Here is a 27,705-nt window from a genome sequence, read left to right as displayed (position 1 = left end):
CCAGAAATGCCTATGGGATTAAGTTGAAGCCAGAGCCCAGAACTCAAATCAGGTCTCCCACATGGGAGGCAGTGACTCAAGCACTTGACACACTGCCTGCTGCCTCCCTGATGCATGAACAGAAAGCTTGATCAGAAGCAGAGCTGAGTGAACCAGACGTCCAAAGACACTTCTTCTATGTCCCAACACTGACCTTGAACTTATATTTCAATTCCATGTCCACAAGTTTTGTGAAGTACCCTATTATTGTCCAATTCTACTGGACTTCCCAAATTCCAGCTCACTTCAGTCATTGAATCAAAGTGGAAGGCGAAGCATATGTACTGCCTGGAAACCAGTCTCTTATTAAATTGTGAGCTTTTTAATAGAATTTGGAAAGAAGTCGGGTCACCTCCCAACACAGCACAGCTTGATGTGGAGAGCAAAATACATAGAGGGGACTTAAAAGTATGCTCAAATTTTGGTTATTCATGTTTTTGTTCAATATTTTGAGCATCTTTTTCATGAAGAAGGGGGTCTCATCTTTCCTTTTGCTGGTGTGTAGAGTAGCCTGTGAAATGAGCACTGAGTATCGGATGTTGTGGTGAAGGCATGTTGGCCTTGTAGTGCAGAGATGAGGCCCGGGAGGCAGGTGTTTGGCTGGCGTTTGAGACAGTTGCATCTCACCCTCGAGTGTGTAGGTATGATACTCAGCTCTGGTTCCTGACTCCAACTTCCAGTGAGTGAAAACTCTGGCAGGGAGTGGTGACAGTTCAGGTAGGTGGGTCTCTGCTCCCAGGTGGAAGACCTAGACCAAATACCCGACTCCAAGCTTTGATCGGGCGGCCTAGCCAGGGGGTGTCAAAGGCATTTGGGAACCAGAGGATGGGAGCTCTCTCCCTCTTGCACTCTCTGCCTCTCAAATAAATAAATATGTAAATAAAAACAGAGAATAATTTTGACTGATCTTTGGCTCAGACTCAAGGTCCTTTTAGCTATTTTCCAGGAGTTGAATTCATTCACGTATTAAACATGCATTCACTGAATAGGCATTGGGCAGAGAGAGAAATGACAGGGCACGGGTCTGTATGGATTTTATGAACTCACTGGTAAGAACTAACATGCAAGAAGGTAATTATAGTATCAGAAATTATAAGGAGAAGAGGAACAAAACATTATAGGAGTCAGAATGTGCCCCAAATCATTCATTCACTTGGACACATCTATAGAGTAGTTAGTTGGGATAAGAGGAAGTGGATGCCTACACTCAAACTCAACGTGGCATCTTTTAAAAAAAATCCATGCAACAACCCGATACAAATCATTTGGAGGCCAGTGCAAAGATGTAGCAATCTAACTCACCATCTACAACACCAGCACCCCATATTGGTTCGTGTTCCCAGATCTTCCACTTCCGACCCTGCTTGCTGCTAATGACCTGGGCGAGGCAGCTGATGGTGGGCCAAGTTTTTGGGCCCCTGCACCCACACAGGAGACTAGGAAGAAGCGTCAAGCTCCTGACTTCAGCCTGGCCCAGCTCTAGTGGTTGTAATGCTCTCGGGAGTGAGCCACCTGATGGATAACCGCTCTCCCTCTGTTTCTCTCTTTCAGACTTTGAAAATAAGACTTTGGAATGCCATGTGTATATGAACTACATGAAATCTGTTCCCTTTAAAAAATTCTTTATACATATATATATTTGAAGATTTATTTTCTTACTGAAAAGTCAGATATACAGCGAGGAGGAGAGACAGAGAGGAAGACCCTCCATCCGCTGATTCACTCACCAGGAGCCTCCTCCAGGTCTTCCATATGGGTACAGGGTCCCAAGACCCTGGGTCATCCTCGATTGCTTTCCCAGGCCACAGGCATTACAGGGGGATGAATGGGAAGCAGGGCCACAGGGACATGAACCGGTACCCACATGGGATCCCAGTGTACATAATGTGAGGACTTCAAATATTTATATATATTTATATTTATATTTATAAATATTCTATAATATTCATATAATATATTATAATATATTATATAATAGATAATATTATATAATATATTATATCATATTTATAATATATTATATTATATTACATGTATTATATATAATATATATGTATTATATATAATATATAATATGTATAATATATATTATAGATATAATTTAATATATCTAATATAATATATAATATTATGTGATAAATTATATAACATATTATATAATATTATATATTATATCACATATTATATTATAATATAACATATTACATATTTTTATATATAATAAAATATATATATATTATATATACTGTGTATATATATATATATATATATATACAGTACTCACAAAATTAGCGCAGAACTGAAGGAATGCCACTCTTTGTCCTGACCAGTGCTGTCCACTAAAACATATGGACCACAAAGGCAAGCCACACATATTATTTTAAAATTCTCAGGCTGGCTTTTGCACAGCAGTTAACATGCTGGTTGGGGTACCCACATCCTATAATGGAATGTCTTAGCTCTAGTTTTAGCTCTACTCCTACCTTTGGCTTCATGCTAATAAAGACCCCGAGAAACAGCAGGAGTTAGGTTTCTCCCATACACACTGAGTTCCTGGCTCACAGCTTCCACCTGGCCAACCTCTGGCTGTTGGCGGCATTTGAGAGAAAATAAACCAGCAGGTGGGATATAACTTCTCTGTGTCTCTGTCTGCCTATATCTCATAATTAATCAATTAAAGTAAGATTCAGAGTTAACCACATAATCAAACCCAAAAGAACCAAGTGAGATGAAGAATAATCATAGATTTTCATATAACTCAACATATCCAAATGCTGTCATCTCCCCACATAGCCAACAGGAAAACTAACAATGAGACAGTTACACCACCCCATTGCACTTTTTTATTCAATGTAAAGTTGTCAGAAGGCAGCACGTGCTGTGCAGTTACGACCCCTCTCAGCACACACTGGCTGCACTCCAAACCCCCCGTGGCAATATGTGGTGGGTGACTACCAAGTGGACAGCATGATCTAGAACTGGGGCAGAAGGCACCCAGAGTGCTCAGCGCATGTGCACACTCGGGGCCCCAGTGTAGATTCTGCACATCTAGGTGAGGAGCAGGTGTCCACATGATCCTTGGGCAGTTGGCTTCAGACCGCGGGCTGGGACAGTGATTTACTCCAGATCCCGGCTTGCTGGAGGGTTGATGTGTGTCTCCCAGTCCCTCGTATCCCTGCCTGGAATCACACATTCCCTGGGATCAATCTCAAGAGCCAAGGCTTCCACAGCTAGAGGGGAAACAGCTCTTCACTCCCAAAAGCAGGAATGGAGAATGCCTCCCACAAGGGTCTTGAAAGGAGCTGGCGCTGTGGTGCAACCAGGAAAACCACTGCCTGCAGTGGTTTGCCTGCCATGGGGCACCAGTTTGAATCCCAGCTGCTGTACTTCCCATCCAGCTCCCTGCCTGGGAAAAGCAGTAGCAGAGGCCCCAAGTGCTTAGAGCCCCTCCTACCCACAAGGGAGAGCGGGATGAAACCCTTGGTCCTGGCTTCAGCCTGGCTCATCCTAGGCCCCTGCAGCCATGTGGGGAATGAACCAAGATTCTCTCTCTCATTCTCTCTCTGTAACACTGACTTTCAAATACATAAATAAATCAGTTTTTTTTTTTCCCCTGAAGAGTCTTGAACGCAGTTGTACAAATTCGCGGAAAACCAGAACTCCCTTCATTCCTTATTGGGCTATTTCTGTATTTATTTTTGCAAACGTAGACCAATGCACCTCCAGGTTGCATTTTCCTGTTTGTCAGGAGTTTTGCTACTACAGTCATCTGCATGTGCGTGCAGCTCTCAAATAGCAGGTAGTAACCTTCTGGCTCAGAAGCACTGCAGAGCCCTGGCTCACCCAAACGGGATCCTGTCTGCTTTTCTTGCAGCTGCACTGACTGAAGAAATTGCAGGGTTGATTGCTACTCTGCTGTCTGCTGTTTGCTCTCTGCACTTCAACAGAAGCATGCATCAACTCATACAGAAATAGCCCAATAATAAGTGGTGAATGGAAAATTTGTTTTCCCAGGGATTTGTGCAACTATGATAGCCCCTCATACAGTTCATGGCTAGGGAATTGGGCTCGATGGTTAAGAGCTCACGTGGATGCCCACCCTGCATATCAGAGGGCCTGGGTTTGAGTCCTGGTCCTGCTTCCAATTCCAGCTTTCTGCTAATGTGCACCCTGGGAGGCAGCAGATGATGAATGACACAAGTAGCTGGAACCCTATCACCCACTTAAGAGACCTGGATTGAGTTTCTGGCACCTGACTGGCCTGGCCCAGACCTGACCCCAGCCCCAGCCACATGCAGGCATTTGGGAAGTGAATCAACAGATGAGATTCTCTGTGTGTGTGTGTGCCTTTTTGTGTGAAAATAAATACAGTTCATGGCAAATGGAATTAAAAGATGTTTACTTTGGTGCTAAACATGCTGAAATCCATGCATCTAAAGGTCGTTTAGGAAATTTATGGAAAGTACATTTTGTAGAAACACAATGGGTGATTTCATTTGTTTGCACCAACATAATTTTACAACTTAATTTCATTTTTCCAAACTTTTCAATTATTCTTGGACATTCAAGACAAAATTACAGGGGGAATTCTCCATTCTCTCTTTAGACCCCCTGTATCTTCCACAGTTAGAACACCTCTTATTTCTTAAAATTCATTCTGTATGACAGGGTTTCAGGATGGGCATGGAAGGACAGAGAGAGCTTTGGCATAAGTCATCCTCTCCCAGGGTGTGCCCCACAAACCACCTGTGTATGAGGCATCAGGGCCAATGTTCACACTCGGCAGTGTGAACCCCAGCCCCCCACAGCGGACATGGGGAATCCACCTCAGTCAGTGGAACACTCTCCCTCCCGAAGGCCATGGGAAATGAAGGCTGTGCCATGCGCGATGTCTAACAATTCTTGTTCGTCTCACCTGTATCCATCGTCGAGACCCTGTTGCTCACAAGGAAAAGACTTTTGAGAGAAGGTCCAGGAACATCGGATCTGTGGGTATGCTTGAAACTTGACCGAGAAACAGAACTCTTCGGATTGGCCGATTTCATAATCCTCACTTGAATTGGTAGCATTTATAAACCCCTTTTCTGTTCAAAAGAGAGTGCGTTATAAGTTAGACATTGAGGGTCACATGGTGATGTACAATGAAATTTTACTCATCAGTTTCATATAAGCCAACTCAGACTTTGGCATGCTGGGAGTCAGGTTAGGTACCCCACGGAGAAATGAACAAGTCCTAGTTGCGGTTCTAGGAGTGAGTTTGGCATCTTTTGGGGTCCAGATTCCTTTCTAAAAATGTGGTATAAATGACTGTCTTTCTTCCCAGAAAAATGCACAGGCACTTCAAAAAGTTCATGAAAGAGTGGACCAAAAAGATGAGCTTATTTTGGGATGAGAGTTCTCTGAACAAAACAAAAGGTTTTTCAGGAAACTTCTGATGACCTCTGGTATAAAAAAGTCTACAGATTTGCAGACAATCTCAGGAAGTCAAGAAACCGAAGCGCTGTCTGCTGCCCAGCCAACCATGTGCAGGGTGGTGAGAGTCTGGAAGCTGCTCCTCGCTCAGCGACAGGTGTTTCATGAAATCATGTCGAGGCACAAAGAAAAGAACAACGTGACCGGCAGCATTCACAAGATTTCCTTCTGGAACCCTCCCTTACTAGTTGCTATGGAAATCACTGTATTTCATAGCCTTTGAGTTATGGCTGAAGGCTGCATCCTAATCTGTGACCGTGTAGCCATGCTTTCTTTCAGATTCTATGTAGTTCATCTAAATTGGGAGTGCAACTCGGCACTTGTGCGCTTTTCTCAATCATTGCTCATTGCCCTGGCACTTGGCTTGTCAAATAGCTACATCCTAATGCCTATTTTGTGTTCAAGCTCTGGGTCAATTCCTGCACTACAAGGATAGAGAAGGTTGTCTGTGTCCTGAGGAAACTTACGGTATATTGGGGAATAGGAGAACAGAATAAAAACAGATGGTCACGTGACAATGTGGTCTGGTCAACAGTAGTGCAATTGAAGTGGGCATAAGCAAAGAAGAGAGTAGGGAGCTTTTTTTTTTTTTTTTAAAAAAGGTTTATTTATTTGAAAATCAGAGTTATAGAAAGAGACAGAAAGAAAGAAAACTTTTCCATATGCTGGTTAATTTCCTAGATGGCCATAAAGGCCAGGGCTGGACCAGGAGCCAGGGCCTTCATCCAGGTCTCCTGTGTGGTTAGGAGGGACCCAAGCACAGAGACCATCATTCACTGCTTTTCCCAGGCCATCATCAGGGAGCTGGATGGGAAGTGGAGTAGCCTGGACACAAGCTAGCATGTCACTGGCAGCAACCTTACCTGTTATGCCACAATGGCAGCCCCCTGGCAGCTTATTTTTACAAAGTATTCTTACTCAGTAACTTTTTCAACTTTTTGGTAGTAACAGTATATTGAAAGCAAAATTTGTTTTCTATATCTCACACTGGACACTAAAGCAACTAGAATATGAATAAAGATTATTAGGTAATTGCCAATGATTAAAAAATCAATATAGCAATCATTAACATTATGAAATATCATTATGCTTAAAGTTTGAATGATTTGGGGCTGGTGTCGTGGTAGGGTAAACCTTCACCTGTGGCACCAGGATCCCATACGGGCACAGGTTCATGTTCCAGCTGCTCCACTTCCCATCCAGCTCCCTGCTAATGCCTGAGAAAGCATCGGAAGATGACCTGAGTCCTTGACCCTCTGCACCCACGTGAGAGGCCGCTAATAAGCTCCCAGCTCCTAATCGGCTCAGCTCTGACTGTTGTGGCCATTTGGGGTGTGAACTCGTGGATGAAAGATTCTCTCCTTCTCTCTGTATAACCCTGTCTTTCAAATAAACATAGGCCTTTAAAAAAAAATGTTTGAATGACCTGGCCTGGCTGGATAGCCTAGCGGCAAAAGTCCTTGCCTTACATATGCCAGGATCCCATATGGGCGCCAGTTCTAATCCCAGCGGCCCCACTTTCCATCAGCTCCCTGCCTGTGGCCTGGGAGGGAAGTCGAGAATGGTCCAAAGCCTTGGGACCCTGCACCTCGTGGGAGACCTGGAGGAAGATCCTGGCTCCAGGCTTCGGATTAGCTCAGCTCTAGCTGTTGCGGCCACTTGGGGAATGAATCAGCACACAGAGGATCTTCCTCTCTGTCTCTCCTCCTTTCTGCATATCTGACTTTGCAATAAAAACAAATAAATCTTAAAAAAAAAAAAAAAGTTTGGGGCCCGGCGACATGGTCTAGTGGCTAAAGTCTACTCTTGAACGCGCCGGGATCCCATATGGGCACCGGTTCTAATCCCGGCAGCTCCACTTCCCATCCAGCTCCCTGCTTGTGGCCTGGGAAAGCAGTCGAGGACGGCCCAAAGCTTTGGGACCCTGCACCCGTGTGGGAGACCTGGAAGAGGTTCCAGGTTCCTGGCTTTGGATCGGCACAGCACCAGCCGTTGCGGCTCACTTGGGGAGTGAATCATCAGATGGAAGATCTTCCTCTCTGTCTCTCCTCCTCTGTGTTTATCTGACTTTGTAATAAAATAAATAAATCGTAAAAAAAAAAAAAAGTTTGAAGCCTAGCGCGGTGGCCTAGCTACTGAAGTCCTTGTCTTGTATGCGCCAGGATCCCATATGAGCGCCAGTTCTAATCCCAGCAAGCCTGTTTTCCATCCAGCACCCTGTTTGTGGCTTGAGAAAGCAGTCGAGGATGGTCTAAAACCTTGGGACCCTGCACGCACATGAGAGACCCAGAAGAAGCTCCAGGCTCTTGGCTTTGGTTTGGCACAGCTCTAGCCGTTTCAACCACTTGGGGAGTGAATCAACGGATGGAAGATCTTCCTCTCTGTCTCTCCTCCTCTATTTGTATATGTCTGACTTTGCAATAAAAATTAAATATGGGCCCGGTGGCGTGGCCTAGCGGCGAAAGTCCTTGCCTTGAATGCGCCGGGATCCCATATGGGCGCCGGTTCTAATCCCGGCAGCTCCACTTCCCATACAGCTCCCTGCTTGTGGCCTGGGAAAGCAGTAGAGGACGGCCCAATGCTTTGGGACCCTGCACCCGTGTGGGAGACCTGGAAGAGGTTCCAGGTTCCTGGCTTTGGATCGGCGCAGCACCGGCCGTTGTGGCTCACTTGGGGAGTGAATCATCAGATGGAAGATCTTCCTCTCTGTCTCTCCTCCTCTCTGTATATCCGGCTTTCCAATACAAATGAATAAATCTTTAAAAAAAGTTAAATATGTATTTTTAAAAAAAGTACGAAAGACTATCATTAAGTGAGCAGCCTGTATTACCTAGGATGGTAACCAAAGCTGACTGACTGCGGTGCTTGGAAGAAGAACACGTGTAATACCCGGCGTCATTTCTGCCCACGGATGATACAAAAGCCAGCACAATCCGAATCATCGTTCTGTTCGTCGAATAGCTGCTCATCTCAAAGTACCTGCCCTAGATGGTAAAGAAACGCAGTTGGGGGTTGTGTTTTCAGCTGGTGCTAGGAGTTCATTGCACTTGCATTTTCAGAGTGCAAACTTGCCACACTACCTCCTCCAGGGCTTTGTGCTCCAGTTCCCACGTGAGCCCGAATCCGTGGTTCACATGAACAGCTTTACACCTTATCCACAAGGGCTCGCCTACTTTCAGAAACAACTGAGGCAGCGTGGCCTGAGGAGTCTTGTTCAGATCTGGAAGATAAAAATATCCCAAGTGAGCAGAAGAAAGGGGATTTTTATCATCAAACATATCATCAAATATTTCCCAAACATTCTGCAGAGCAAAGATCATCTCCAATGCTACTGACCACTGTGCGAGAAGCCTCTTTGGAAGATGGGCTAGTCTTTGTTAAAGAAATCAGCATTTCCAAATTCCATCCTACTGCATTTTAAAATGGTAGAGAACAATAGAATTTCTTTTTAAAATTTCTTTATAATTGTCTTATTTTTTTATAATAATTACATGATTGATCAGGGTGGGAAGGATCCAGATTTAGGGAAAATTGGGTGAACTTATTGTTTCCAAATTTGCTATTTCTTCTTGTTGTTTCTGGGGCGAGAGCAGAGATTATAGGGGGAAGACTCTACACATGACTTTTCAACATCCCAGTATCCAGGGACGAGGAATCGCCACCTCATATCAACTCAGAGTCTCAAAGTGCACATATTCTGACGGTTCAGCCCATTCTACATGCAACCTGGTTCTCATGAGTACCAGTGGGGGCTGGAGTCTAGCCCAGTCTGTTGCTCCTGTACCCAGTGCACACCTGCACCGGTGGAGGTTGTAGCCATGTCCAGCCCAGCTTGCCGCCCCCAATCTTGCTCTCATCCTTATCAGTGAGAACCCCAACCCAGCTGGGGCACCCCCTTAGCTCCCCAGCCAGGCCTGCTGCCATCTGCAGTTCTTGGGCAAGCCAGCAGAGACTGCAGTCCCACAGAGGTGAGCCCACATTTCCGCTCCAGATTATGCTATCAGGCCCACTTCCTTCACTCTGTTCTCCCCTCCAAACCAATTTGGTGTTAGCCCCATACTCATATAGATATGTCGTGGTCTTATCCATGTAAGTCCTTCACTGTAATTCCTAACCTAGGCATAAACCCACAGGTTATCGCTCACTCCCACCTGTGCGATCCCACCATCCCTATGCAAACCCAAACCCTCCCAGGTCCCCAGGGCCTCTGGTCCCTTTGGCGCTTTTGGCACCCACGATACCTGGGCCCTCCCAGAGAGTCATGCAGCCCAGCTGCTTGTACCCAAGCGGGTCAAAAAACTTCCACGTTGGGGCGGTGGGGTGGGGGGGCAGGAGTGGGGGATGGTTCTGGAAGCCTGCTGAGCTTCCCTTCCCCCAGAGAGCCACTGTGCTCAACTGTCTGTACCTCACCCAGTTAGAAAGCCCGCAGGCTGGGGAGTCCTGAAGGCCCACCATGAACTGCCCTCCCCCCAGGCAGCCAACACAGTAGAATTTCGGAAGTGGAGTGATTCCTACACGATTACTGTCAGTCCTAGGTGGTTTCTAAGGAACAGTCAGTAAAAGCAAAGGCCCACGGTGCTGGAGGGTTACCTATGGTGAACAGCTTGGTACACTCCCGGCCCAGTTCATTTCTTGCACAGCATCTTATGTCCGGTCCGAACAATTCACGAAGTACCTTCTCCTCTTTTTTCACAACAGTTGGACTTTCCTCTTTACAGCTGCATTCAGAAAATAAAGGCCATTTGACTAAACACTTTTCATTATCATTTTTAGAGAATTTGATTTTTTAAAGTCTGAACAGAAAATGGGCATGCAGGGTTGCTAAAGAGACACAGTGATGAATGAATGTTACATATTATGGAAGGAGTATAACTACTCAGTAGTCAGTGATGACTACAGCAAATTCTGTTGAAACAAGACTACTAACAGGTCCTTCCTAAACCATTTGACAGAACTTATTGATCATATTGTTTTGCTTCCTCCCACGCAAAGAAACCAAAGAATTAATGACATGGAGCCATTAATGCTGGTTTTATGAGATGAAATTAGTTTCTCTTAGCATAGTTTGACATAATAACCTAATTACAATTACAAACGAGTTACAATATCCCAATTCAAAATAATTACTTGAGACTCACAGACATAAACTAGTGTCAGAAGTATAATTCACCCATGTATGGAATAATTTTATAATTTTTTTTTCATTGGAGAGACACAGAGACACGGATAGATACAGCTCCCATTGGCTGGTTCCATTGCTGGTTCACTCCCCAAATGCTGGTTAGGCCCCAGCTAGGAGAAGGAACTCCTAAGACTAATGGAGCCATCACCTGACTGGGCAGTCGTAGGAATCTGGAGTCAGGAACAGAGCCGGGACACAAGCCCTGGAACTCTGATGTATATCTTAGCTGCTCTGCCAAATAAATGCCCACCCAGTAACACATATTTAAACATGAAATCATGGTGAAAGACAATGAGAGCTTTGGCTGCTCAGTATCTTACCTCGTGTAAAGCATTACATATACAATATTTATTTATTTGAGAGGAAGAGTGACAGAAAGAGGGGAGAAAGAGAGAGGAAGAGAGAGAGAGAACAAGAGAATGAGTGAGTTTCCATTTATTGGTTGGTGCACTAAATGGCTACAACAGCCAGGTCTGAGCCAGGCTAAAGCCAGGAGTATGAAACTCCATCTGGGTCCCCCAAGTGGGTGACAGTGTTCCAAGCACTTTGGCCATCATAAACTACACTCCCCCGTGTATTAGCAGGGAGCTGGATCAGAAGTGGAGCAGCTGGGGCTTGAACTGGCACTCATGGGAAAGGCTGATGCTATAGGTGGCAGTTTAACCTGCCAGTGCAAGGCCACTTACAGTGCATCGTGACAGTTCCTCTGGCATTTAACACTATTAACAATCACATGTTCAAACAACGAGCTTTTAGCATACACAAACCTGTCCTGTTCTTTTACAAATCCAAGGCTCTCGTCAAACTTTGAGCTGGACACAGAAGGACTTGAAGTTTTCCAATCCTAAACATTTAGAAGCTTAGATGTAACGCGCAGTCAGCCCCTCTTGTAAGTAAGGCTGCTACACACGGGTTTTGTGCAACTTTGCAAGCCTCAGAACAATTCAATCCTGCAGGTTGAGAGGGGGCGTCCTTACCATCTAGCTAAAGAAAATCCCAACGGCTTTCCTGGAATCCAGGACACTCCAAGGCATATACAAGGAACAGGACTTTCACGAAAGCTTAGGAAATCTGCTACTGTGTCATAAACGCTATTGGGCAATGACAGACATTTTAATAACACATTATGATTTGTTTGGTTCTCCATTGAACATGTTTTCAAAAGACAACAAATATTTAGGAAAATAACAAACTATAAGATTCTAGAAGAAGAGGTCAAAAGATAAACAGACCCAAATCCACAGTTACACCCAGTGTTCAAGGGGTTTAGTCAGTCATTCATTATTTCAGCTACTTAGAGTAATATTGGAAAGAATTACAAAATAAAAGAATTCAAAAATGTTTGCATTTGGTGAACTCTTTTGTTGTTAAAAGACAGAGAAAGAAAAGGATTGGGGTTGGTGATGCTGACATCCCATATGGGAGTGCTGGTTTTTGAGTCCTGGCTTCTCCACTTCCCATTCAGCTCCTTACTAATGTGCACGGGAGGGAACACAGCAGGTGAACCAAGTACTTGGATCCCTGTTACCCACATGGGAGACCCGGATGGAGTTCTGAACTCCCCGCTTCAGCCTGGACCTGAATAGGCTGTTGTGGTCAGATGGAAGATCTCTTACTCTCTCTCCATTCCTCTCTATCACTATGCCTTTCAAACAAACACATAAATCTTTTAAAAGGAGGAATTGAGAAAGACTACAGGAAAAGGGGGGGAAAAAAGAGAGAGGGAAGGGAAAAGGCATGACTGGGCTTTAACGTAGCTTAACAAGTTAGGCACCTGTTTCCTCCAAGCATAGGACAGGATGAGCTGGGAGAGGCCTAGAGGCAAAAGCTCCCAGAGTCACCAGGGCCCCCACAGCAAGCAGAGGAGGAAAGCCACATGTCAGTTGCAGGATGTTGGCCAGGACCACCAGCGTGTTCTGGGGAGCAACGCCCGTTCCTCTTGTCTTGTAAGAGAAAGAACCTCTGGGCCCCCAGTGAGCATTTCCCCAAACATTACCTTTCCCACATCACTTACTAGTCTGGCAGTCTGCGCAGACTCACCCTTCCCTTGATCATTTGAGTGTAGTTGTTGTTTGTGTATCCTTTTTTTTAAAATTATTTTTCTGACACTATATATTTTTTCAACAACATTTTGAGTTCATTGGAGAAATATTGTGACATATGGGAAAAAACCCAAAGAGGGAAAAATGTAATTATGCATATTTCCACTACCCTGAGGTAACACGTGTTCGCATTTAGGTACATGCCTTTCCAGCTTTCTTCTCTATGCACACATTACAGTCAGTCCTTTACTCCCACCTGTTCATGCACGCAGACTCCACCAACCACCGAGGAAAAATATTCCAAAGATACACCTACTGACGTTCCTTCCTCGCCATTATTCCCTAAACAACACAGTATAACTATTTACACAACATTATGGTATGAAATATTACCAATTCTCCAGTGTTCATGTAAAATATGTAGAAAAAATATGTGGATTATACAAAAAAAGTGCTATTTTTTAAAAAGATTTTCAGAATTTATTTGAAATGATGAGAGAGAGAGATTATTTGAAATGATGAGAGAGAGAGAGGTCGGTCTTCCATTCTATCACTCACTTCCCAAATGGCTGTAATAGCTTGGGTTGCAGCCAGACTGAAGCCAAGGGCCGGAAACTCAGTCCTGGTCACCCACATCAGTAGCAGGGATCCAAGTACTTATGCCATCTTCCCAGGCACACTAGCACTGAACTGAATCCAAGTTGGACTGGCTTGGACCAGAATCAGCATTCTAAAATGCTATGTGGGCAGCCCACATGACAGTTAACCCTCCGTGTTACAGAGGCCACGCCAATGCTATGCTGTTGTACATCAGCGACTTAAGCTTCCCTGGAATGAGATATCCATGGGACTGCAGAAACCAACACCTGGCAGATACTGCAGGCAGCCACAGAACACAGTATAGCTCCCCCTCTCTTCTGAAACTGGAGATCACATTGAAATCATTTGTCATTGGTAACATGATTTTTTTACTTTCATTCCTGTCCCATTTTTCAACTAAAGCTTTTTAGTGTAGATTGAGTAGTTTAAACATGTGAATTCTTTGTGATTATTCCGCTGTGGCCCATGTGAAAGCACTGTCCTTACCAGCTGCGGGCAATTGTTCATGTACTTTACATCTAATCTTAAACAGTGGGCACTTGCTACCACCCCCCTTCCTCTGATGACACAGATTGTTCAAGACTTTTTAGCTGCTAGGTATAAACTCAGGTTGTCTATCTATGGATTCTATAGCCTTAAATTTCTTTTCTTTATTTGAAAGGCAGAGCTGCAGAAATAGAGAGAGGGAGAGAAAGAGACAGAGAGAAATCTTCCCTCTGCTGGTTCACTCCCCAAATGGTTGCAATGCCTGGAGCCCGGCTGATTCAAAGCCAGCAGGCAAGAGCTTCTTCCAGGTCTCCCAAGTGGATGCAGTGGCCCAGTATTTGAGCCATCCTCCCCTGCTTTCTTAAGCACTAGCAGGGAACTGGATCAGAAGTGGAACAGCTGGGACTCGAACCCATATGGGATGCCATTGCTGCAGGCAGATGCTTAGCTCACTACAGTATCAGCCCCTTCTATATATCTTTTAACCACTACATCACACTGTTTTTCTAAAATAAACAGAAGAATCCTAAGTTAACTATTTCATCGCAGGAAATTTCTCCTTTATAAGGCAATTCTGCTGTAAAATCAGTGTCCTTGTTTTTCCTGAGCCAACAATATTGTTGCTGAGAGAGTTTCTAGGTGGATGGGGCAATGCCAAGGAACAATGCAGAGAGCACTGGAAGTTCATCTGAGAAGTTGCATCTAAGATACTGGTGTGATAGCTCAAATGACTAATCCTCAGCCTGGCAATGCTGGCATCCTACATGCACACTGCTTTGTGCCCAGCTGCTCTACTTCCTATCCAGCTCTCTGTTTATGGCTTGAGAAAGCAGTAGTGGATAGTCCCAAACCTTGGGACCCTACACCTGCATGGGAGACCTGGAAGAATCTCCTGGCTTTGTGTTAGTTCAGTTCCAGCTGTGTGCCCATTTGGGGAGTGAACCAACAGATGGAAGATCTTTCTTTCTGTCTCCCTCTTCTCTCTGTATCCAAGATCCTCCACCATAAAACCCCAGCATCCTCCCTGTGAAGCCTGTATTAGTCATGATTTACATTCAAGGAGCCCAAGTTTCCCAGTTACTGGGGCCAGCCCTGGGATGCAATAGGTTAGACAACTGCTCGTGACATGGGCATCCCATAATGCCACGATAGTTCAAGTCCTGGCTGATGTGCTTCCCATTCAACTCCCTGCTCATGCTCCTGGGAAGGAAGCAGAAGATGAGCCAAGTGCTTAAGTCCCTGCCACCTGCATGGGAGACACAGACGGGACTCTGGACTCCTGGCTTCAGCACAAGACCAGCCCAGAGCCATGGCAGCCATCTGGGGAGTGAACCACCATACGAAAGATCCCTTTAACTATTACCCTCTATCACTCTGCCTTTCTGATAAGCAGGGGAGCAAATAAACAAAGGTATGCTCTGAGTTTACTGCTTGAGTGGGGATAAATCAAGTTTTGCACGCAGTTAGGAGAGCAGCAGCATTAAGAAGAGACTCAGGAAAACAGCTGAAGCAGCAGTTACCTGCGCTCGTGCCATACCTTTCACCTTGGGAGTCACAAAGCACCCACTCCACAACTGGCTCCGGAACACTCTCAGAAATGCAGACCAGGGCATCCTGGTTGCCCAATCTTCTGAAGTAAGGTCTTCTCAGCGTGTAAAGCAAGGTATCTAAAGCACCACAAATAATTTGCAACTTAGTATTGTAAACACAATTACTTTAGCAGCCCCCTCCACACAGCAGTCTAAGTCAGTAAGAAGTGTTCCTGTCTTCCTCTTCCCTACCCAGCCGTCCTGGGGGTAGTGTCAGCTCTGGGTTACCAGCCACCTGCTGTGGCCATTTCACACATTTACTGATAACTGAGGTGGGGGGCGGGGAGACGGATGGATGAAGCCATGTGGACACAGACTTGGAGTCACACATCAGATACAGAAACCTGCCCGTCCACAGTGTTCAAAGCTGTTAATTAACACAACTCAGCTTTCTCCCCCACGTTTAATCTATACCTAGCAGAAATGGATGCAATTAGAATTGTATTTGGGGATTTATTCAAGCACCCCATTCACACTGGACTCTCTAAACATACACACATACAGAGACATGGAGAGAGACAAAGGCAGAAACAGAAACACAGATGGAACCATGCAGCAGTTCACTGCAGTGGCCAGAGTGGGGCTGTGTTGACATCAGAACTCAATCTGGATTTCCCAGGTGGCTGGGACCCAATTCCATGAGTCATCACCTTCTCCCACCCAGGGTCTGCACTGCCAGGAAGCTGGAATAGGGAGCAAAGCCAGCACACTCTGCTGTGTTCATGGGCATCTTAACTCTTAGGCAAAGCATTCACCCTGATTATTTTTAAGATGAGAGAGAGCACACACACACTCCCTTCACTCTCCAAATAAGTGCTGGTAATATCCAGGCCAGGGCCAGGCCAAATCTAGGAGCTGAGAACTCAGTGGGAGTCTCACATGTCCCTGGCAGAAAGCCCTGAATTTGAGTCATCGTCTGTTGCCCCTGAGGGTGTGTATTAGGTGGAAACTGGAATAAGGAGTGGAGCTGACACTCAGGCTCTCATATGCAGGATCCCAAAGGACAGTCTAACCACTGCACCGAATGCCTGCTCTCAAATGTTCTCAAGCAACAAACGAATCCATTCAAAGGCCATTTGTCCGAGACAGCTCCAGCATTTTAGATTTGTACAGAAGCAAACCAAAGATCAACTCAAGGTAAGCAACAAAACAAGACTGAAGCTTAACCAATCAGAAGCTGCCAGCTAAACTCTAACTGGAGACTGCACCAAACAGAAACTGCAGACTAACCTCTAACAAGGGACATTCCACTTGAATCCCTCAGACATTTTCTTTGCCTTGTTTCTACAAGCACCTGATAAGAAATTTCCCCCTGGTATCTCCCTTGGTGGTACCCAGGAGTGGGCCACTTGGTGCTGAGTCATACAGTACTGCTTCCTAACACTGATGTGCCGGAGGCTGGTGTTGTGTCAAAGCAAGTTAAGCCACAACCTCAATACTGGCATCACATATGAGCACTGGTTTGAGTGCTGGCTGCTCTACTTCTAATCCAGCTTCCAGCTAATGTGTCTGGGAAAGCCTGGCAGACGACCTGATGTTTGGAGTCCTACACCCATGTGGGAGGCCCGGATGCAGTTCCAGCTCCCGATCCTGCCCCGCCCAGCTCAGGCCTTGGCAGCCATTTGGAGAGTAAAGCAGTGAATGGAAGATCCCTCTCTCATTTTCTTTCTTTCTCTTCTCTCTGTAATGCTTCTATTCAAATAAATAATATCTTTTTAAAAATAATGTACATAAATTTATCTTTAAGCATATTTCTTAGGTTTGGTGATCAATAAATAAAATATCCATTCATGCCTTTTCCCCTACTTTTTCTTACTGATTTATAGATGTTCTTTGTACATTGTGACTATTAATCTTTTGTTGCTTATGAATTAAAAGCATTTTTTCCCATTTTCTGATTTTACATTTTTCTGTAATTTCTAACCATTGGTCTCATTTCTACCTTTTAGAACACTTTTTGTAACTTAACTTCATTTCCACATCAAATCCTTCCATTTTTAAATCAGAAACCAAGGTTAAAAGAGATAATGACCACCCAACATATGTTAACTAGTTATGCCAGGTTTCCTGACTCCAGTCCTGAAAAAATTCCTCTATGTTACGATACAATCAACCTTCTCTCTTTAAAATATTTCCTTATTTAAGTTGAGTAGTCCTAATTCCTTCAGCTACTCTACAATTCTGGATACTCTATTTTGCCAGTATTCTGAAAAAAAAGTAGACCTAAAAATGATAATCTTCTGTTAATTTTCTTAATCTAGACATTACGTCTTCATGAACACTGTCAAGGCTCAAATTTACTTAAAAGAAAAAAGATTTGCTTATTTTTATTTGAAAGGAAGATTTTACAGGGAAAGAAGGAAAGACAGAGAAGACATTCCATCTGCTGGTTTACTCCCCATATGGCCGCAAGGGCCGGAGCTGAGCTGATCCCAAGTCCTCCATGTGGGTGCAGGATCCTAAGGATCTGGGCCATCCTCCAGAAACTTGGGTTGGAACTGTGCTCATACGGGATGCCGACGCACTGTGTCACCATACAGGCTGCCAAAATCACTTACAAAAAAAGATTTACTTATTTATTTGGAAGCCTTAGGAGAGGAGAGAGGTCACACATTTGCTTATTCATTCCCCAAATGGCTAGCATGGCTGTGGCTGGACCAGGCTGAAGCCAGGAGCCTCATCTTGGTCTCCCTTGTGGAGTGGTTCAAGTTCGTGAGCCATCCTCCACTGTTTTAGCAGGATCTGGGTCAGAAGTGGAGCTGCTGGAACATGAATGAGAACCCGTATAGGATGTCAGCCAGTTCCTCAAATTCACTTTTTTGTGTGAATGCATGACACTGTTGATTAATACAGAAATTGGAATTGACTAAACTCTTCCTTTTTTCTAAAAAAAAAAAACCCTTCTATATTTTAAAAAGTTTTAATTTATTTGAAAGGCAAAACAAAGAGAAACAGAGAGATTTCCATTTGCTGATTCACTCCCCAAATGCCCTCAGTAGTCAAGGCTGGACTGAAAATCAACCTAGGTCTCCTGTAGAAGTGACAAGGACCAAGGATGTGGACATCACCCGCTGTCTGCCAGGACGTTATTAGCAGGATGCTGGAATTGAAAGCAGCTGGGACTTGAACTCTGCACTGGGATTTAGGAGGTGGGCATCACTAGCAGCTTGACCAGCACACCATATGCCTGCCTCTTCTCCACAGAGTGGGGTCAAGACTCTGCTGCCTCTGATAGGGAACCCACAACCCAACAGATGTCAAAAACATGTCATAATTGAATTGATCAGTTATTACTATATTACAACAGTGTCAATCCTAAGTGAAAGGAAGATAGAAAAAAAATGTACAGGAGACACAGCACATATGTTTACTTACCTTATACAACTATATGCTTCAGAACAGTGAAAAAGAGAGGAAGAAATGTCCTAGCTTCTAACCCAGAGCCCATGAAACATATTTACTGTACAACATGGAAACATCTGAAACACCCTTACTATGCACACAGACACACCTGGGACACCACACCTGGGACAACCTTACTGTACACACGAACATACTTCGACACTCTTACTTAACATACCTGGGACATGTTTACTGTACAGCATGGATGCACCTGGACACCCTTACTGTACAACACACCTGGGGCACTCTTACTGTACAGATGGACATACCTGGACACTCACTGTACACACGTGCACACCTGAACACTTTTACTATACAGATGGACACACCTGGACAACATTATTATATTATATTATTATTATACATGCACACTCCTGGGACACTCTTACTATAAACATAGACACACCTGAGACACCCTTACCATACACACATGCACACCTGGATACTCTTACTGTTCAACACGAGCACACCTGGGACACCCTTACTGTACACACAGACACACAGACACACCTGGGACGTTCTCACTGTTCAACATGGACACACTTTGACACTCTTTCTGTCCCAATGAAGAAAAAGCAGGCACTGGGTACCAAGGTAGAGAATAACAAAAGGTAACAGATTTTGTGCTTCTGCAAGTCCAGTTGTGCAGTCACTGAAGGGCTTTTCAGAACAAATTTTTACTTTACTGACTTTTGTCCTAGAGGGCTACTTTAGAAGCTCATCCTGCATATGTCCTGGCAGTTGCATAACTGCTCTGTCTGATATAATACTACTAAGTATACATGGCTATTTCAATTCAACTTTTGGTTGATAATAAGACAATAAATTAAAACTGTGGTTCGGCAGTCACACCAGCCACATTTGCAGTGTTCCACAACTACATGTGGTCAGGAGCCACCCTAACAGACAGAGCAAACATAGGACATTACCATAATCTCAGAAAGGTCTATAGGATCACACTGAAGTGCTGATGGTTGCACCAACCAGGAGGGATCATGGAATCTGCCAATGGTGGCAGTAGCATAGATAGAATTGGGAAGCAGATCTTCTGATTTCAAGATCAAAATGCTTTCTATTCCTTTCCTGTCCATCATATATTACTGGAAAAAAATGGCATCCCTGGAAAGAGGGCATCCTGGAAATTCTAACATTCACAGTCTGAGAGGCCCAGGGCGCGTGAGACTTCCTTGGCAGGGGGAATTCAACCAATTCAGCTACATGCTTCAAGTCAATTTTTCTATTGGTATTTCTTTCTTTTTGCTTACTTATTTACTTGAAAGATAGAAGTATAAAGAGCAGGAGAAAGAGATAAGAAGAGAGAAAGAGCTGTCAATACTGGTTCACTTCAAAAACACCCAAAAACACCTGAGGCAGCTGGAGCTGAGTCAGGCTGAAGCTGCAAGACATCACTGATGTCTCCGGGCAGTGGAGCTGGGACTTGAACCTGGCCACTCGGATGTGGAATATAGACATCCCATGTGATACCTTTAAGGCTGCCACCTCTTGGGAGAAGCCTATGTGTCGTGAGTGGAGCTGCTGCTCAGAAACTCACGGCTTCCAAGCCACTGTGTTGGAAAACCAGAAATACCTCATAGCAAGCTGGACTTACTTCTTATACTCACTGTAAACAATATTGTGTAATTGGTAGCTTCACTCTGAATCAAAAGTAAGTATTCTCCAGCTTGGGTTTCTGTCATTTTCAAAATGACCATGGAAACAACTCCTCTGCAAAACAGGAAAGAGAACTGGTTATTCTGGAAAATGCGTGAAACTAAAAACATAAAATTTCATCCTGAGTCAGAGGGTGTCTCAGTGGCTCCCACACTTCCGACTGTGAGAGGGAGGGCTGCTCGGGGTAGAGGAGAACACAGCTCCCATGTCACTGGCAGGAAACCCAGCCACTGGCGCCATCCCATCCTGATGTTCCCTCCGCCACCAGGGTGCGACCGAGCCATAAACTGAGCTAAAGAGCCAGGATTTAAGCAGAGTTAATCTGATAGGAGATACGGGCAGGTCTGAACACCTGCCCACACAGAGAGCGCTTGGTGTGGACTTGATGGTTCCCGCTGTTCAGAAAAGTAAAGAGGATTCTGGAGCCATTTGCAAAGGGATGTTGACTTTCAGATCATTCTTTATGACCTTTAGATCCGACTGTGCAAAGTGTGGCCTTTCTCCAACAGCGTTGGTCTCACCTGTGACTTGACAAAAATGTGCAATCTCAGACTCCATGCAGACCCATGAGCCGGGATTCCATGTGAAAAATATCCCCAGCCAAGCCCTAGGCACACTATGTCCAAGAAGCTCTGCCTCAGGGCCCTGGGTGGCATGGTCTAGACTCCTTGTGCTTGTGTTCACACAGATGGGAAGACAGTGGGATCCCACACTTGATTTGATTCTGTGGGTTTGTTTCTCTGAAAGGCAAAAGCTGGGTATATGTATCTACAATTCCACAAAGTCACTGAAATGGTTTATTCTCTGCCTGTTTCCTTTAGTTTATTTGGAGATAGAGAGGCCAAGAGAGAAACAGACAAAGATCAAGAGAGGGGCCCAGCATGGAAGCCTAGTGGTTCAAGTCCTCACGTGCACATGCCAGGATCCCATATGGGTGCCGGTTCTAGGCCCGGCAGCCCCACTTCCCATAAATCTCCCTGCCTGTGGCCTGGGAATGCAGTAGAGGATGGCCCAAAGCCTTGGGACCCTGCACCTGCGTGGGAGACCCAGAAGAAGCTCCTGGCTTCTGGCTTCGGATTGGCTCAGCTCCAGCCGTTGTGGTCACTTGGGGAGTGAATCATCAGATGGAAATTCTTACTCTCTGTCTCTCCTCTTCTCCAATAAAAGAAATAAATCTAGGGCCCAGCACAGTGGCCTAGCAGCTAAAGTCCTCAGCTTGAACGCACCGGGATCCCATATGGGCACCGATTCTAATCCTGGCTGCCCCGTTTCTCATCCAGCTCCGCCTGGGAAAGCAGCAGAGGACGACCCAAAGTCTGGGGATGCTGCGCCTGCATGGGAGACCCAGAAGAAGCTCCAGACTCCTGGCTTCAGATTGGCGCAGCTCCAGTCATGCAGTCACTTGGGGAGTGAATCATCAGATGGAAAATCTTCCTTTCTGTCTCTCCTCCTCTCTATATATATCTGACTTTGCAATAAAAGTAAATAAATCTTTTTAAAAATGAATAAAAAAAGAAAGATCAAGAGAGATCTTCTGTTCACTGGTTCCTTCCTAAATGTCTACAACAGTCAGTGCCAGAAGCTAGAAACTCATCAAGGTCTCCCATGTGAGTGGCAGAGACAGAAGGGCTGGAGCCATCACCTGGCAGTCTCCCTGGACATGTGTTAGCAAGAGGAGGCTGGATCAGAACAAACAAGGGCCTGGTGCAGTAGCCTGGTGACTAAAGTCCTTGCCTTGCACCCACCCAGATCCCATATGGGTGCTAGTTCTAGTCCCAGCAGCCTCACCTCCCTTCCAGCTCCCGAGAAAGAAGTAGAGGACGGCCCAAAGTCTTGGACTGCACACCCATGTGGGACACCCAGAAGAAGCTCTGGGCTCCTAGCTTCGGATTGGCTCAGCTGCAGCCATTGTGTCCACTTGGGGAGTGAATCAACTGATGAAAGATCCTCCTCTGTATATCTGACTTTCCAATAAAAATAAAATTTTTTAATTAAAAAAAAGGAGCACAAACAAAACTCAAGCCCAGACTTGAGTTTTCATACATGCCAATGGTGACTTCACCAGCTGTGCCACAATGTCACCTCTGAAAATGTACTGACTGTAAGGTTAACAGGCCCATTGAAGAACTGTGAGTGTGGCCAATACACTGAGCAGGAGGAATAAAATCTGCCCAGAATGAAAACAACCTTCCTTTGCCATTTTTAAGATCAATCTGGTGAGAACTATTGTGGTATATATTTCTAATAAGAACACCAGAGATCTCTTTAAGCCAACATTTTTAATAAAGAGAGAGCTTTGGTGTAACCCCTAGCTAAAAGTAACCAAAAAACAGAACTGAGTAATAGTCTCAAAAGAGGAAAGGAAAATGAATGTGTTCCAACATTTAGAACTAAGTTTCTGAATTTCACCAACTGTCCTGAGCATGACTTGTGAAACAAATACCAGCTCATAGCTGGCACACATCAGCCATGGCCACGTTCTGTTGCCTCAGTCGAGGACATGATGCCCCTTTCTGACCATCTGAGTGTCACTTAACTGCAGTGTGCTGGGAAGAGAATGTCTCCATTACAATCATAGCCACTAGGACATTTCCCAGAACTATAAAGAACGTTGGCCTTAAAAATCATTACATGGACATTGCAACGGCCCATGTCATCTCTGTTGGGCGAGACAGCAGAGGGCAGCAATTAGCATAAGCGAGACAAGAGTGCTCTCACAGTCACAGATCTTGTCTGAAATCTTCCGGGTGATGAGAAGTTGGGCTCCTTGAAAACCAATCAATATCTTACTAAAACACATGTGGCTATCATGTAACATTGCAATTCTCTTACGGAATAGTGAACCAAGGTAATGGTAAAAATGAACCCCATGTATTTCCCAGGAAGAAGTTTGTTGTTACTTAACTAAAAGAAAGTGAAACTTCTCTTTTTCAGATGATCCAACTTAAAAAAATACACTTTAACCATCCCAAGCATTGTTTTCACTGTTTGTTTAACATTTTGCCACTCAGCATTCACTGCTTCTCTCCCTTCCTCCCTCCTTCTCTCTTTCTCATTAATTAATACACAGTATGTTTTTAAAGGAGTTTTATATTTGCAGAAAAAGTGAGCAGAACGTACAGGCAGATCCCTGTATATTCCTCCCCTCACACGTAGCTACCTACACCATTTAGCCTATTGCATAAGGGTAGTACGCTGTTACAACTCAGGGACCAAAAGCTCATGGTTTCTACGAGGGCTATTTTTTAGCTTACACATCCTATGGAACTTGACAGATATAGAATGTCATCTGCCCAGGCCCTAATTGCAGTTGTAGTTTATAGTTTGACTAGAGATGCGCAACAGAAGACAAGCACATGGACTTGGAAAGGGATTGCCAATGAGCCATACGTCATGGAAGAAAGGTGCCGCTCCCCAAATCCTTGTGGTTGCACATTCTCCCCTCTTACCTGTTGTGCAAATCAAAGTGTGGCTGGCAGCTCAGCATGCTGTCTTTAAAGATCCACTGGCAGGAGATGTTCCCTGGGCTGCTGATGAGCACTCGCAGTGTGATGGATGCAGACACGTCCACTTCCACTGTGGCAGCTCTGTATACTGTGCCCGCACTCTCGGGGTGCAGCACACACCCGAGATCTTCTGGGGATTCTGACACCTGCGGAGTGGACAGAGCATCATGAATGCACCACAGTGGCACCTCCAACGCATGCTCTTGTTGGCATGGACCTTCATTAAACACACGTGTAGTTTGCCACACCTGGCACATAGGCTGACGGGAGTCCCTTGAGAAGACAACCAGTCAATACTTCTAAAATGCCATGTAAAGTCTGAACGAGCTGAAACTGTGCCCACTCCTAAAAATATTGGATGTTGAAGTCTTAACCCTTAGGATATCAGAATATGACCTTACTTGGAATAGTCTTCTGCTTTTTATTTCATTTGAAAGGCAGAGTGACATGGGGAGAGGGAGCTCTTCCATCATTGGGTCACTCCCCAAATGGCCACAATAGCCCAAGTCTGGTCCAGACTGAAGCCAGGAGCCAGGAAATCCATCCTAGGCTCCCACATCATGGCAGGAGCTCAAGTACTTGGGTTATCTGCCACTGCCTTCACAGTGATATAAAAAGGAAGTTGGATTAGAAGCAGAGCAGTCAGAATTTGAATCAACACTGATAGGGGATTCCCACTGCACCACAATGTCAGTCCCTTGGCACCAGTCTTTACAGAAGTGATCTAGTTACACTGAGACCATTAGGGTGAACCTTAATCCAGTATGACTGGCATCCTCATAAATTGGAAACAGAGACACATCCAAGGAGAATGTCATGTGAACTCGATGATGGCCAACTACAAACCAAAGAGGCTGGGTCTGATTCCTACTCTCAGCCCTCAAAACAAGCCAGTCTAGTAATCCTTGATTTTGATTTCAGCCTTCAAGCCTCCAGACCTGGCTTCTGGCTTTGGATTGGTTTAGCTCTGGCCATTGTAACCATTAGGGAGTGAACCAGTGGATGGAAAACCTCTCTTTCTCTCTCTCTGACCTTCCAATTTAAAAAAAGATTTTTAAAAAATTTTTTGGAAAGGCAGATATACAGATAAGGAGAGATAGAAAAATTTTTCCATCCACTGGTTCACTCCCCAAGTGAGCTGCAATGGCTGGTGCTGTGCCGATCCGAAGCTGGGAACCAGGAACCTCTTCCAGGTCTCCCATGCAGATGCAGGGTCCCAAAGCTTTGGGCCGTCCTCGACTGCTTTCCCAGGCCACAAGCAGGGAGCTGGATGGGAAGTGGGGCAGCTGGGATTAGAACCAGCACCCATACGGGATCCCAGTGCATGCAAGATGAAGACTTTGGCCACTAGGCTATCCAGTCAGTCCCCAATTATATAAAACTTTAAAAATATTTATTTCTTGGTTTTCATCTTATTTGAAAAGAGAAAGATTTGTCATCTACTGGTCCACTTCCCCAAATGCCCTTGACCACCAAGACTGGACCAGGACTAAGCAAAGAAGTTTGAAACCCAGTGTGTGGCAGGAATCCCGGTTCTTTGAGCCATCCCCTTGCTATTTCCCAGAATGCCCATTAGCAGCAGAGAGTTAGGACTGAGAAAGACACAATGTGACTTCTGGGGAATCCTTGCCAAAAAATGTCCAATCTCAATTTCATCGTAAGAAAACATCAGACATCTACATATGGATATCCTATAAAAAAGCTATTCAGTACATTTTTAAAATGTAAAGGTTAAAAAGGCAAAGAAAGCCTGAAAAGGCCAAGGAGACCCAAATTCAGTGTGAAATTCCAGATGGAATCCCAGAACAAAAAAAAGAGGCATTAGTGGAAAAACATGAAACTCAAGTTAGCCTGGTACTTTAGACCACAGTATTGTATCAATGTTAATTTTCTGGTTTTGATCATTGCACCATGGCTGTATAAACTGTAAACATGAGGGGAATCTGGGTGGTGGTTATATAGGCACCATCTGTTTTTGCTTAAAATCTGAATGGTTTTCATTGGTGCACATGAGAGCCAGGTCTGGGGAAGGGCCCAGTAGGGGTTCACAGGGTCACCCTCACTGGGCCACTCAACAATGCAGGTGGAAACTGGGACTGGGGACGGGCCAAGTCAGACAGCTGCGTCCACTAGCCTTCAAGGGGACTGGACTGGGCACTAACATGGTAGGAGTTTTTAAAAGGTCCTGTAATTACACTGACACACTCATAGAAAGGAGCTAGGGCAGGTGGCTGTCTAGCCAAGGAAACTGAGAACTGGAGCCAGGATAGGCCTGGTCTGGAGGGAGTCCTCTGAGTCGCATGACTACCTTAGTCTAACAGGATCCCCAATCTCAGAGAATACCTCTGGACGTGCAGTTCAACCAAGAAGCAAATGTGGGACTGGGCCATCCTCTTGGCTGCCTCCAGAAAAAAGATCAAGAGCATACTCAGATGCAGAAGAAAGACAACACAACCAGCCCCTTAATGCAACATAAATCCTCAAGGACTCTTCAAAGGATGGAAGGAAAAGCCAAGTGATTCAACACTTCAGGCCAAATTCTAGGGAAAGCACTTAGGCAGACATGGACAGCCAACAGGCCTTAGAATTTGTTCAGAGAGAACAAGGAAGAGTTCCTGGGAGGACAGATGGATTAGGTGTCCTCTTAGAGAAGGGCCACTCAAGCAATGCCTCCTCCAATGAGGCTCCCAAGGCTGCATCAGGAGACTATCTGTGCTCCCTAGCACTAACGTGGTCTGACTCCAAGCAGCTGCACACCCTCTCCCCCATACCCTCACCTAGGGCATATCTCTCTCACTGCCCTCTCCCCTCCCTGGCCCTCTCTATCCCTACTACAGCCCCACATGGGTCTGTAGTCCCCATCCCCTCACCTCTGTAACGAACATCACAAAATTAAGGATTAACTGGTCTGAGAACACCTCAGACAAAGTTTCTTGGAGATCTCCCCAATCGAAATGCTGGACTCAGAACCCTAACCAAGAAAAGAAGACAGGACAGGTCAATCAACCACCTCAGCTATATGTTGGCAGCGAAATACGGGGCAAACGGAGACTCTATGATGGACTATGTCAATCAGTGGATTCTTCAAAGACCTCATCGTGCTTGGAGTGGCAAGATTGGCAGCAATTCATAACTGGTGAACCATCAAAACCACTTGAGCAAGAACCTCGGAGCATGCCCCACATCCGGGACCTGGGGTGGGTGGGAAACTGGGTGGGCCTTCTCCCTTAATATCCCCCTTTAAACATGAAGGAAACAGTATGGAAATAATAGTCTTACCCACTTTCCTATAGCCCTTGAACCTTTTTACCCTTAATAACTATGTAAAGATTGTCAATAATATAATAATAAAAAAACAAGAAAAAAAATTAAGGATTAAAAAAAATCAAAGGGGTTTTGTTTGGTTTGTTTGTTTGTTTGTTTGCTTAAAAGACAACTTAAAAGTTGTACAAAAATGCAATTTGCAGTGTGATGTTTGTACTTAAGAGAGAAGAGTGAGAGAGGAAGTATTAAATCAACCTGGTCAACATATCCTTACCATGTTTTATGATAAAAGCATTTAAAATCTGCCCTCTAAACAATGCACATGCATATGATGTATTAACTATTGTCATCATGCTCTCTAGAATTTATGTCTCCTCTCCAAAAGACACTCTGTGCCCTCAAAGGAACACCTCCCTATTCACACACAGCATTTCTGCAATTCCTCCGGAAAT

General features: G+C 44.9%; 1 protein-coding gene across 1 annotated transcript in view; it reads right to left on the bottom strand.

Annotated features, from left to right (window-relative positions):
• The window catches only part of FLT3 (fms related receptor tyrosine kinase 3), an 88,385-nt gene that overhangs the window by 35,399 nt on the left and 25,281 nt on the right, over positions 1 to 27,705 (bottom strand). Inside the window, exons 3-9 of the mRNA XM_058670926.1 lie at positions 23,933 to 24,135; positions 20,422 to 20,537; positions 15,359 to 15,488; positions 10,102 to 10,229; positions 8,592 to 8,731; positions 8,342 to 8,495; positions 4,955 to 5,123 (exon numbers count right to left, since the gene is read on the bottom strand). Of these exons, the coding sequence (XP_058526909.1) occupies positions 4,955 to 5,123; positions 8,342 to 8,495; positions 8,592 to 8,731; positions 10,102 to 10,229; positions 15,359 to 15,488; positions 20,422 to 20,537; positions 23,933 to 24,135 (1,040 nt within the window). The remainder of the gene's footprint in view (positions 1 to 4,954; positions 5,124 to 8,341; positions 8,496 to 8,591; positions 8,732 to 10,101; positions 10,230 to 15,358; positions 15,489 to 20,421; positions 20,538 to 23,932; positions 24,136 to 27,705) is intronic.

The sequence above is a fragment of the Ochotona princeps genome, chromosome 12 (genome assembly GCF_030435755.1).
Source record: "Ochotona princeps isolate mOchPri1 chromosome 12, mOchPri1.hap1, whole genome shotgun sequence".
NCBI lineage: Eukaryota > Metazoa > Chordata > Mammalia > Lagomorpha > Ochotonidae > Ochotona > Ochotona princeps.
Note: the sequence above shows the minus strand (reverse complement) of the source record. Positions and strands in the feature narration are given on the sequence as shown.